We start from the raw sequence: 12,527 nt of genomic DNA, 5'->3' as shown, positions 1-12,527 counted from the left end.
CGCATAAAAGCACGGGTGGACAAGTAATGCGTCCTCGCTGATAAGGATTATGTGAACCATGGGTCATGGCACCGTTAGAATTGAGAGGAGGAGATATTTCGAACAGAACAGCAGAGAGTATTGAGGCTTTGAAGGAAAGGCTAAGAGCATTGTGGTTACCGAAGTGAGCTGGCGTACTTTCATTACCAACATTACCCACAAAGCCGATAAATACGCAGGGACATGAACGACAAATTTATTTCTAAATTTATCAGCGCCGTTGCAGCAATACAAGAGGAATGTGGAACCGTTGCTTTCAATGGGTGCGAAACTACTGCTCAGAAAATCAGCTTCAAAAGATTTAATCCACTCCTCCACTCTTTTTGTTGTACAGTGTCTGCTTGTTCCATCCTGCGTACGACATAGCGAAGTACAAAAAAAAAAAGAAGGCAGATCAGACTCACAAATAAAAGTGCCGCCCTCACTTATTTCTCACAGGGAGTGTTATGTATGCCCTTTGGAACGTAATTTGTTTCGGGGACAGTAACCCAAAACAACGAACGACTTTTACATGACCGTCGTGCGGCCATGCTGTGGGCGGTGCATTCGTGACCTCTCCATGCAAGCTCAGACTGTCTCCAGACGCACGGAGTGCGTTTTTGTGAAAAAATAAAAACAAAATTAAGCTAGGAAGCCAAAGCGAAGGCACCGTGACGCTCCACTCAATCGGCTCTCCCGAGCCAGGGCTATGTTCTGCCTTCACCCGCTCACATGAACATTGTCCGCACACACATTAGCGTTCCATCTTACCAGCTGTACGCCTGCTCCACCACGGTGCACACACTCGTCGGAGCTGCACGGACAGCGAACGTCAATTTAAATCTATTCGCTCTTTCCAGTGGGCGCTCACAAACACCAATATATTTCTTTTGGTCACGCCTTGTACATGAACGAAGTGGGACAATGGTAATGTTGGAGCCAATTATTCCAACATTTCAATTAGCAAATTCTTCTCCATGCTTTCTGTGGTTGCATTGCCAGTCTTCATATGGTCGCTACAAAAGAGACGTCGTTGCGAGTGAATTTCTCCCGATCGGTTTCGACTCACAATCCCGTACAACCAGCCACGGGAGCTGTTTTTTCTTTTTTAATTCGTGTACTCATTCTAACGCGGCCTTAGCAAGTTTATATGGCGCACATGGCCATGTGCTTCACAACGCAACTCCATAACCACAGGTACATAGCAGTGCACAATACATCAAAACAGCACAACAAATCGTGCTGTCTCGCCACAGTTAAACAGCACCAACCTTGATATTCCTAACGATCTTAAGCGGGTTGCCGCGTATTTGCATTACGCGGAAGAGAGAAGGGCGTCAGTCGACAGACCACGGCCACCACCTCGTTTCTTCACAAACGGTGCTCAGCCTATCAGGGTAGAACTTCAGAAAATACCGCGTGCGATATTACGTAAGCACGCCTATAGCGAAAGGCGCTAACGCTGTGGATCAGCGTGAGGCAAGAGACCGCGCACAGTCCCTTAAGTGTCATGGAACTCGCCAGTATCAACAGCCCTGTCGCTCAAGTACGCTCGAATAAAACGCTTGGAGCAGTAGAGCCGATAAGAAATGTACGTAAATATGCACAAGTGCTACAGAGCCTCCATGACTTCTCACTACGCTTAAATCCACGCTTGAGCCACATGCAAGAAGGGCATATCAAATCAATTTTATCTGAACATTTCGCCGACAGCAACTACAGTGCGGTAGCTAGCTGGGAGAGTCTGTACATCTGCATTATTATTACATACAGTGAGCAATAATAAAAAGAAGGAAGAAGAAAGACGAAACACCCCTCCTGACTCACGACTAAAAGTTTATTGCATTTAACAGCAAGATATGCAGAAAAACTCGCCACATGCGTACACCCGCGCACCATACAGTCCCTCAACCAAAAGCGAAACAAGGCGAGCGCTAAGGCAAGAAGTGCGATAATTTTAACGATTACACGCTTCTTAAAAAAACATTTATCCTTGTTGCGTAGTGCGAGTGACGTCTGGCTTACGCACCTGTCACCACATTTATAGGTTCGGCAGGGCCCTGAAATGAGGCGGGCCTTTTCATTTTTGTTTGCCCTGATTACACGTGGGCGACCAAAAACAAGCTTGCAACTGCTAAAAAGACGAGAAAGAGCAAGCGACGCAAAAGGCCAGCAGTTATTCCTTATGTATATACACAGGCTCGCACATGGCCTCAAGAAACGTCGCGAACCGTTATGGGGTTGGAGTTGCTTTTTCTTGTCCTAAGAAATTCTGCCGTCTGTCCCAGGCTGGGCAATCACGAGCACAAACGTCAGATTCGGTTGGGCACAATTCACGTAAGGTAAAGCGTAGACCTACATTCAGGGCGTGCCGCAACCACGTTGTGTACACGAGTCTCCTGTCATGCGGATCTCGTTTCATCGGGCAAACGGTGTATAAAGAAAAGGTTGCAAGAACATTCCTCCAGATTCAAAAAAAAAAAAACGCAGGTCTGCCACATTTGGCCACCCATTGCGCAGCTTGCAGTTGCAAGCCCATTTATGATCGCACACGCGTAATCTGGATAAAGAAAAATGAGAAGGCCCGCCTCATTTCCGGGGCCTACATAATCAGTAAATGCGGTGACAGCTGCGTAAGCCAGGCGTCACTCGCCCTGCACAACAAAGAAAAAAATTTTTTTTTTTTACGAGCACCTAATCATTAAAATTATCGGACATCTTGGTTTAGCGCTCGCCTTTCTTGTTTCGCTCTTGGTTGAGGGAATGTACGGTGCTCAAGTATAAGCATGTGCGAGTTTTCCTATTTATATGGCAGTTTAAACGCAATAAATTTTTAGTCGTGAGTCGGCGCTCGTATTTCGCCTTTCTTCTTCGTCCTTGTTATTAGTCCGAGCTATAATAATAATACAGCTAACTACAGCAGCAGAAAGGTGAATTGGGCACAAGTAACGAGCGTTACCTGACGATTACATTTATTTCGAAATTCGACAATTTTAATGATGTCGATGATTTTCAGATTAGACGTCAGTATCATCATAAGGCAAAAGAAAAAGTCACGTCTATTCATACTGCCATGGCGTCACAAGAATCTGACTCTCGCAAGGATTCATAACAACAGCTTCCTTTTATGGTAGGCTAAACTTTTATTCGGTGGCGATACGAATGTTTACTTTTTTTTTCTTCGGAGGCGAACGAAAACGAACACTGTCATCTTTTCTTCCAAATGGTAATAAGGTCTCACCGCCGTCCACTGGCTTGGCTTGGCTGCCAGGCACCACGATAGCCGACAGGAATACAAGATGCGAACAAAGAAGCTCGGGGATCCGCAGCGACCTCTCTAGCCCATCCAGGGAACATATGAGCGGTGGTTGCTCGTTGTTGGCTACGAAGACAAACAGTGCGCCAATGACTCGGCGCCGATACCTTAACTTTGAGCCAATCTATTCTACCCATTAGTGTCAAATGTGTTACGAGAAAGTGAAATAGGAAAACTAAAAAGCCCAAGCAGGTGCTCTAACGTTAAGTAAACTACTCACATCTCGCTTTGCAGCCCTCCGCAGAGTGCTTGTTGGCAAAATCGATAGTAATCAGAACGAAAAACTAAGGGAGAATGTTGAGGTTATCTTATAGGCCAGAAAAATTTTAGGCACCAGTGCATACATTTAACGCGAAAGCAGTGCTACACTGGAGCAGCCGCTCCACCATTGCAGCTGAACAAGCAGCTGGGGCTGATGGCTTGGTAGCTAAAGTGATTGCCGCCTTCAAGTGATGAAACTAAAATAGAAGTAGACAGAATACCAGACGACCGGACACAACGGGTGCTAAATATTTCGATCGACAAGCAGCTGCTAAAACAATCCAGCATTCTCAGTAAATTCACGAGTAATAATAACAAAACACATTGCCGAACTGTGGTGCAGATAATGGTAGTGTCGATTAGGGAGACATCACCGATAGCACATGTGCTAGTAGAGCTCAATAATAAGGGCATATATATATATATATATATATATATATATATATATATATATATATATATATATATATATATATATATAGTAGAAACACTTAACTGACCGTCAATCTGGAATAATACGACGTGTGCCCAAGAAATGGAAGAGTGATGGTAGGTGGCATAAAGGCAGATATAATCGCATGGTTATTAGATTTGTGGGTAGGTTTCGGTGACGTAGAAGAAGCGTATATGAAAATCCTCAGCTGAAGTGGTCGCACAACTTTAGTCTAAATTACCCCAATGAGGGTGTTGTCCAAGGTGTTGTTTATCCGTGCTGCCTCAGTACCTGACGTCGTTAAAACGACTCTTGTTGTACAGCCTTCCATTCCCAGAAGCCACGGGCAATGCGCCCATTGCTTATCTGGACTGACCTACAACAGTTGCCTGTAAGCCCGTCTGTACAGACCAATCACCGAAATGCCATTCGGGGCCCTTAGAAAGCCTGCTATTTCTCTTGGGATTGATGACATTTAGGTTTTTTGATTATGACGCAAGGGCCAGGTATGGCCAAATTGTCAGGACGATGTAAAAGCCAACTCCTTGGCTTTTGAGTGCCAGGCATGGAACGGCAACAATGCAGCACGGCCATTCGTCAAATCTGTAGACCAGCGAGAAAAGAAATGCGTTTTGTCCATTTGGCCCGAAATGGCGACATAGTGCGACTAAACTCTCCACGGTAGCCCCGAAAACATTACACACAACGCAATAAAAGTTGGCTGAGTGTAATGCCCAAAGCCGCTGTCACTGGCTCATCAAACAGCCGGCTGCACTGAGCACCGGTGACAAGTATGATTACGACTCCTTCAGTGCCCAATCGGTTTCACTATACACCCGGATAGCTTGCTTTTAACTAACGGCGACTATCACTTGCTCCTGGTTCAAACAACGACAGCCTCTACATAGAGCCATCCGCTGTAGCACGAAAGCGTCGTTTATACAGAAACCTTTATGCAACTATTCATGTTATACCTGATAAATTTCCGCCGTTGAGGAGCACGCAGATCTTTGTTCAGTTATTATCGGTGTACACCACAGAAAGTGTTAGGCGAACAAGGAAGGAGCAGTTTTTCTTTGCCGGACTAAGCAGCCTTTGTACGCCTTATTCACCAATGACGCGTGTTCCGGGGCTGATTTCGGTGAGACTAAAGAATGTCAGACAAACGGCGACGGCAGAACCTTTAAGACTTACGCGTGAAATCTATCCTGTTGCCTGTAAACGAGAGAACACGCTAGCTCAGCAGCCATCTACGAAAAAAAAAAAACCGCAATGACGGCTTTCAGTCGCCCATAGGTTGTGCGCGAACCACAAAGAGAGAATGAACCACCCTCTAGAAATCCGTATTTTTGCCAAAGAAGCCTTTGCAGATAATCTTCAAGTGCGTAGTTTCCCAAAGCTGTTATTTTGGTTTGACGATGCATATAAAAAAGTCACGTTGTATTCGTCATATCGAACGTTGGGAAGGCGGCCATTATGTAACAAGTTGTTCACAATAAAGGAAATTTGTAACCTAATCCACAGATAAGGGCTCATGAGGTCAGTACTCTGAGTCTCTCGGGTCTCTAGCTTCCAATACTCGGGTGTGCGTCAACACTTGAAAGGTCTCAACAAACCCGATTAGTTTTAAATTCTCCAGTGTTCCTTTCACGACTGTGAAACTTCTATTGGGAATCAACTAAAAACAAGTAAAAAGAAAACCTGTTCTACTCAATCTTCCTGAAAGCTCTTACTTCCCTGCCACTAGAGCATTGAGAAGTGAAGTGACGCTTCTACTTTCAGAGGATTATAAGTTATCTTGAATGAAGATAGTGAAGAGGTCAGGCGTTGCACGGCTACAGGGTGAATCCCTGCGTTGATTCTAGCATTTACAGTCAAGGAATTAAAGGTTATTATATCTCGTATTCTTGAGACGTTGTAGGAACAATGCAAAACGAATAGAAAGGCGATGTCGCCTCAAAAAAATGTGAGCAAGGAAGCAAGGCTGATGTCCATTTCAATGCGAGTAGCAGCAGCATGAGCTCGAAAAATTAAAAGCAGAAAAACGATAAGTAGCGGACTTACAATGCTCAGGTGTAATGAAATCTTTCTCTGTGAAGAACGAACAATAGCAGAGTGAGTGCTTCATATTACGAAGAAAACACGCATTTCAAGCTGGCTACGTTTCGGAGAAACGTCAGTGCCCTTACCTTCGATCTTCTTCTTTTCTGTAAACACGAGGGGTAAAGCGCGTTCACAAGTGATACTACGTGGCGCATAAAATACGCGGACATTGATAGCTTCATTAGTATTGCCCCCCGTAAAGAGAGAGTCGAGCTTGCTAAAAAAGATGTCGAAGTTTTCGTCGCCGGGGCAAAGCATTGGCGACAGCAAAGCATTAGACAATTATACATAATGTAAGCATCGTAATTCTTTAAGGCTGTGCAAATTCGTGTCATTTACTAGCTGAAGAAGTAGGTTGTCACGCGCGTGCAGACATAAATGAACAAATCTCACTCGACGATCACGAGCACTGACGGCGTGCGACGCCGTCGTGATATGGGCGCCGGCAGTAAAAAAAGCGCGCGCTTGCTTCGCCATTTTAACTGTTCGGCGTCTCTGTAACACGCAAACAACACTAGAACACGCAAACAACACTAAACAAGACAGCGCGCTAGAAACCACCAGGACCCTTTGTCCTGGCACAAAAGCAACAATTGTTATCCACTCCGACCGTAGCGCGTAGCTTCGTGCTACATGACAATTTGTGCGTCTCATGAACCACGCTTCACCTGGCGAGCTTCCGCAAAACTAATTTGTCACAGTCATTGTCCCCCAAGGCTGGGGTTGTCGACTGTTTCGCCCTGAGATGCGCAAGCCTCCTGGTTATCTCAGATGGTAGAGCAACTGCCACAAAAACAACCACGACCGTCAACTTTCAGTTCATTCTTTTTTTTTTCCTGCGTTTCGGTTAAAAAGAACAGGTAATTTATTCTACTCTTTCCTAAGCTTCATTGTCTGTTGGGTTCGTACAGACGTAAAGAAAATTCGAACCCTGTTTTTTTTTGCTGCTTATTCTAAGGGAACCATTTCACCTAAAGCTAATTTTTTTTATACCAGGTTTGTTAGCGAATTCAATAATATCTAGCGCATTCCAACAGGTTTGAGCGCTGTTTTAGCGAGTCGTAGCAACGCCTCCTAGATAAGACAAGGCCGGTGCACTCGGATTTGTGACATCATGCTACTTGGACCGAAATTTCCATTGCCAAGCCCAGCGTGACGAAGACGACGACGCCAAAACCACCGCAGCTCGATCGGGAGCGTCCCCATTAGATACTATGGCAGTCGGGCAAGGTAGCATGACGTCACGGATCGAAGTGCACCGTCCTTGTGTTATCTAGGAGGCGTTGGTCATAGTGACACAGCCAGCTTACCCTTCTGTAGAAAGGCGAAATAGACTGCAATGCCAATGAGGAACATGCTTATGAGGAGCACAAGGAGCAGAACGCAGTACTTCATGCAGACGCCCACCTTCGAACTGAAAAACAGATTTTAACAACGACGATGGTGTTCCCTTATACAAAGCAACCTGGATTTCGGGAGAATGTACGCTTGTAGTTGTTCATAATACAATGGTCAACAAATCTGCATGTCGATAAATACCGTTAAAGCTGAATGTATTTCTCGAAATTAAATCCGATTGAAATTATTACAAAAACACGCATGAGCGCCTGTGATCTCGTAAAGATCGTTAGCGTGAAGAGGAAGCTCTAGCTCGGGGGCTTGTGTCTAAATACGTGGGAAATTAGAAATCGTTTTCGTCGACAAGCACAGCGCCAAATGTAATGTCAAGAAAATGGTAAAATCTAGGGACGGCTGCAGCAATGTTGATTTCGGCCGGCAGTATATATATATATATATATATATATATATATATATATATATATATATATATATATATATATATAAATTGTTGCAAATTGCAAATTTTAAGATAACTGGGCTATGAAGTTTACATGTCAGTATCTCGAGAATGAAAGGAGTTATCACAGTTCTGGGAATGGCATCTAATTGTACATCTAAAGCGGCCAAAATTGATGTATCCTACATGTTTCCAAAAATACCACCAATATGCGGGTGTAGGACTTATGCAAAACCTTTGTCAACATTGTACAAAAATTCACGTAATATATTACAATAATGCATTTGTCCGCTTTCGATGTTCCTAGAGAACTGCAATATATGTCCTTGGTGCAGAGTTACGATTGTGGAAACTTTGTGCTCCTATTTCGGTCAACCTTACCCATTTGCGGCGATCTCGAAGAAACATTGAGGCCCTAAATTAGCATTCCGCTTCCTAGAGTCATTAGAATTATTTTTTCTGTTGTTTCAAACATGGACCACATCATGCATTACAGTAGCCAAAGGTACGACTTCGCAAGTTCCGGAACCTTTCAGTGCGCCACAAGCTGAATAATAAGAAATTCGCAACTCCCGACGTTTCACCGACGTATATCGTCGCTGAGGTATCGAAATGTGGGCCACCTGCACATTCTTCCAATAAGAGAATAGCCGGACCTATTGGCTCCTTCCTTGAAGCATATCTATGTCTTATTTTTACTTCTTTTAGGCAAGTTCTACATGAGAAATTTACCACTATAGGGCCTTGAAAGAACCCTTCACCAGTCTACCATGAACTACTGCTTCTCTTTGGTGCCTCCATGAGCGATTACACGGGTCCCGAATCGCCTAGCATTGATCCCTGTTGCCACCGGCGGGGACAACGCGAACTAGCGCCTTCATGCAATAAATGTGTTCTTCCTTCCTTCCCTCTCTAATGCTTGACACATCATCATCATCATCATCATCATCAGCCTGGTTATGCCCACTGCAGGGCAAAGGCCTCTCCCACACTTCTCCAACTACCCCGGTCATGTACTAATTGTGGTCATGTTGTCCCTGCAAACTTCTTAATCTCATCCGTCCACCTAACTTTCTGCCGCCCTCTACTACGCTTTCCTTCCCTTGGAATCCATTCCGTAACTCTTAATGACCATCGGTTATCTTCCCTCCTCATTACGTGTCCTGCCCATGCCCATTTCTTTTTCTTGATTTCAACTAAGATGTCATTAACGCGCGTTTGTTCCCTCACCCAATCTGCTCTTTTCTTATCCCTTAATGTGACCCCTATCATTCTTCTTTCCATAGCTCGTTGCGTCGTCCTCAATTTAAGTAGAACCCTTTTCGTAAGCCTCCAGGTTTCTGCCCCGTACGTGAGTACTGGTAAGACACAGCTGTTATAAACTTTTCTCTTGAGGCATAATGGCAACCTGCTGTTCATGATCTGAGAATGCCTGCCAAACGCAACCCAGCCCATTCTTATTCTTCTGATTATTTCGGTCTCATGATTCGGATCCGCAGTCACTACCTGTCCTAAGTAGATGTATTCCCTTACCACTTCCAGTGCCTCACTACCTATTGTAAATGGTTGTTCTCTTCCGAGACTGTTAAACATTACTTTAGTTTTCTGCAGATTAATTTTTAGACCCACCCTTCGGCTTTGCCTCTCCAGGTCAGTGAGCATGCATTGCAGTTGGTCCCCTGAGTTACTAAGCAAGGCAATATCATCAGCGAATCGCAAGTTACTAAGGTATTCTCCATTAACTCTTATTCCCAATTCTTCCCAATCCAGGTCTCTGAATACCTCCTGCAAACACGCTGTGAATAGCATCGGAGAGATCGTATCTCCCTGCCTGACGCCTTTCTTTATTGGGATTTTGTTGCTTTCTTTATGAAGGACTACGGTGGTTGTGGAGCCGCTATAGATATCTTTCAGTATTTTTACATACGGCTCGTCTACAACAACTTGACACAACAGGGCTTAAACGACACGTAGACGTAAGGAGCGGGATGCAGGACCGACGGCTGCATGCGGTACAGAGGAACCAAAGATAATTTCTGCTGCGAAAATCCAGAAAATAATCAACAACTGAACGCTCACTATCTGATGCGTCAGTTTTTGCTCCCTCAGTCATACCTGGCTATACAAACCGGATGAAGGACATTGTGGAAGATGGAGGACTCTAAATGCGTATAGAATGGCGTCAATTATTCGATAGCTCAATCAACTGAATTAATCATATTATTTTTGTCTATCGTATCAAACATACAGAGATGCGGCAACTAAAACATGCCCGTTTGGCAGCCTTGACGAGCACACAGTCCCAATTAGAAAGGTTCACGGCAGTACAAAGGCACGAATACAGATTACATGAAAACAAAAATAACAGCATAGCAAGTAAAGTAACGCAAATAACAAAGAGTTTCTACGTGTTATTATTACGGTGCCGCGCTTTGCGCTGTCACCACGAACACTTAAGCAAAGATCTGAGATATCAACCACACTAGATTGCAGAACAGAGCGTGCTGCAACTTACGGCGGCGATTGTATGGCGATCCTGGATATCCCCGACCGCATCATCCCCGAACGCATGACTGACATTTCCATGTTTGTCTTCAAAGGTGTCCGTCCCGAAGTAGAACGAAAAACAATCCTGCGCAGGGAAAAAAAAGACAGGCAGCGTGAGACAGGCGTTGACGACGGAAACCCTGCATACGAAAGTACAGACTGTGAAGCCAGATAAAGCACGCGAAAAGTTCATTGCTACGTTTCAAACGCCATAAATAATAGGGCAGAAAGTGGATGGAAAGACGCAGCTTCGCGCAGGTAGGGACCGAACCCACCTCTCCCTCGCTACGCGTCCAGTGCTCTACACCTACGGTACGTCAATCCACAGTCCTCTGCTTCAGTTGACGACTTCTTTAAATTTCTAATGCCGATTTTTTTTCACTGCTTGCTTTTCGTTCTGCTTGTCTATTGCGTTCCTACTGATTGGCAGATCTAAGCTGCTGCGGCGCTATCTCACCGGCCACTTTTTGGGGTGCACGCTTGTGTGTGTGTACAAGAATGCCCCCTGGGAGGGTTAGCCAGCGCCACTTACATCCATGGCGGCAAGTGGAAAAACCTTGCGACTGCAGGTGTCTCGTCGTACGTAATCACAGGAACCGGCAGCCGGCCAATAAAACTTCGAATAATAGCTCGTGGCGTCCGTACTAATGAATTCCAAGGCCGTCATTATTAAACTATAATTCCGGGATTTTAGGTTTAAGACCACGCCCACGCGCTCAATATGAGGCACACCGTAGGGAGGAGGGTAGAGGGGGGCGGCACTCCGAAATAATTTTGACCGGCGAGGGCTCAACGTGCAGGCAATGCATGACGCACGATAGTTTATGCATTCCGCCCTCGTTGGAAAGCAACCGCTTCGAACGGGACCAAACCCAAGATCGTCGCTATCCAATGAGCGAGAATGCCAGTATCCAACAGGTGCGGTTACACCATAGTCCGCTATCTTACTTCGCTAGTATAAGCTGCCGCGACACCACTGTCTTTCATGGCTTAGATAGCCACGCAGCATTGCTTAATGTTTTGCTAGCTTTCGTGATATATAGCTACATTGTAATCTGCAGTCACTTCTTTTTAAACGAATGATCTCGTAAAGCCGCTGCCGCCCAATAATATTGCGAAAGCAAAGGCAGATGCAGCCACTGTACAAAATTTGTTACAAGGTACGCTATTGCAGTTGGTTAGAACGTTGACGTGGTCACAATAAAAGCGTTCCTTGTCGTACATTTCGCTAATAAGTAAGGAGACTCACGCAGTTCACGGCACAAGTCAATGAGGGCGACAGCAGGCCACGAGAGCAATTCTTCTCTATTTGATCACAGGTCACGCACGCGCTGATGATGATGACACCCGACACTGGCACAAACCCGCTACTGATGATTTGGCCACGAAGTGGGTGGTTGAAAGACATTTTTCGCTGCTCGAGAAAAAACAATAACAAAAAACAAAACTAGTACGGAGGAACTTGCACACCCAGTGCGTCATTTTTCTTTTTCTCAGTTTTCTCATTAAATAACCGCTACTTATCAGCGCGCAATGTTTTTCAGACAACTGACTGCTGAACGTAATGATAGTCGTTCCACATCCATTTCACCATTCTCTGGCTCCAACAGCACTTTGATATTATACACGACATAGCATTTCCGAGCAAAAATTTGTTAGCTCCTTTTCACAAGGCTCACGCAACCTCATACTTAGTGAGATCTAATAACGTTCCCACTCACGTGTTATTGTGAACAAGTGTCTATACTCTATCGCTATTATGTGCTAGTATTTTTTCGTCTTTGATCCACAGTTCTAAGTATGTTTACTCACACTTCCTCTGTGCATCATAAACTTCACTGTGACATCATAATAAGACGCCTCCTTAAGCCTGAATTATTACCACTGAACCTTAAACCGAAGGCGTCACTTTATCAGAAGGGTGAAAAGTAGCTTTAACATCCCGTCATATTGGTTACGCTAGAAACTGTAACAAGTCTAGCCTCCTTACCACTTCCACCATGCATATAGAAAACAGAGCGCCGATAATGAGCAAACCTGTAGCAGATCTG

General features: G+C 44.8%; 1 protein-coding gene across 3 annotated transcripts in view; it reads right to left on the bottom strand.

Annotated features, from left to right (window-relative positions):
• The window catches only part of LOC126517699 (uncharacterized), a 61,347-nt gene extending 49,414 nt beyond the window's left edge, over nt 1-11,933 (bottom strand). For all 3 annotated transcript variants that reach the window (XM_072285424.1, XM_072285425.1, XM_055064266.2), the window contains exons 1-4: nt 11,726-11,933; nt 10,445-10,561; nt 7,442-7,545; nt 3,260-3,400 (exon numbers count right to left, since the gene is read on the bottom strand). In XM_072285424.1, coding sequence (XP_072141525.1) covers nt 3,260-3,400; nt 7,442-7,545; nt 10,445-10,515 — 316 coding nt within the window. In that variant the 5' untranslated portion in view covers nt 10,516-10,561; nt 11,726-11,933. The remainder of the gene's footprint in view (nt 1-3,259; nt 3,401-7,441; nt 7,546-10,444; nt 10,562-11,725) is intronic.
• Nucleotides 11,934-12,527: the final 594 nt, after the last annotated feature.

The sequence above is a fragment of the Dermacentor andersoni genome, chromosome 11, assembly GCF_023375885.2.
Source record: "Dermacentor andersoni chromosome 11, qqDerAnde1_hic_scaffold, whole genome shotgun sequence".
NCBI classification, from domain to species: Eukaryota; Metazoa; Arthropoda; class Arachnida; order Ixodida; family Ixodidae; genus Dermacentor; species Dermacentor andersoni.
This window is presented reverse-complemented; position numbering and strand designations above follow the sequence as displayed.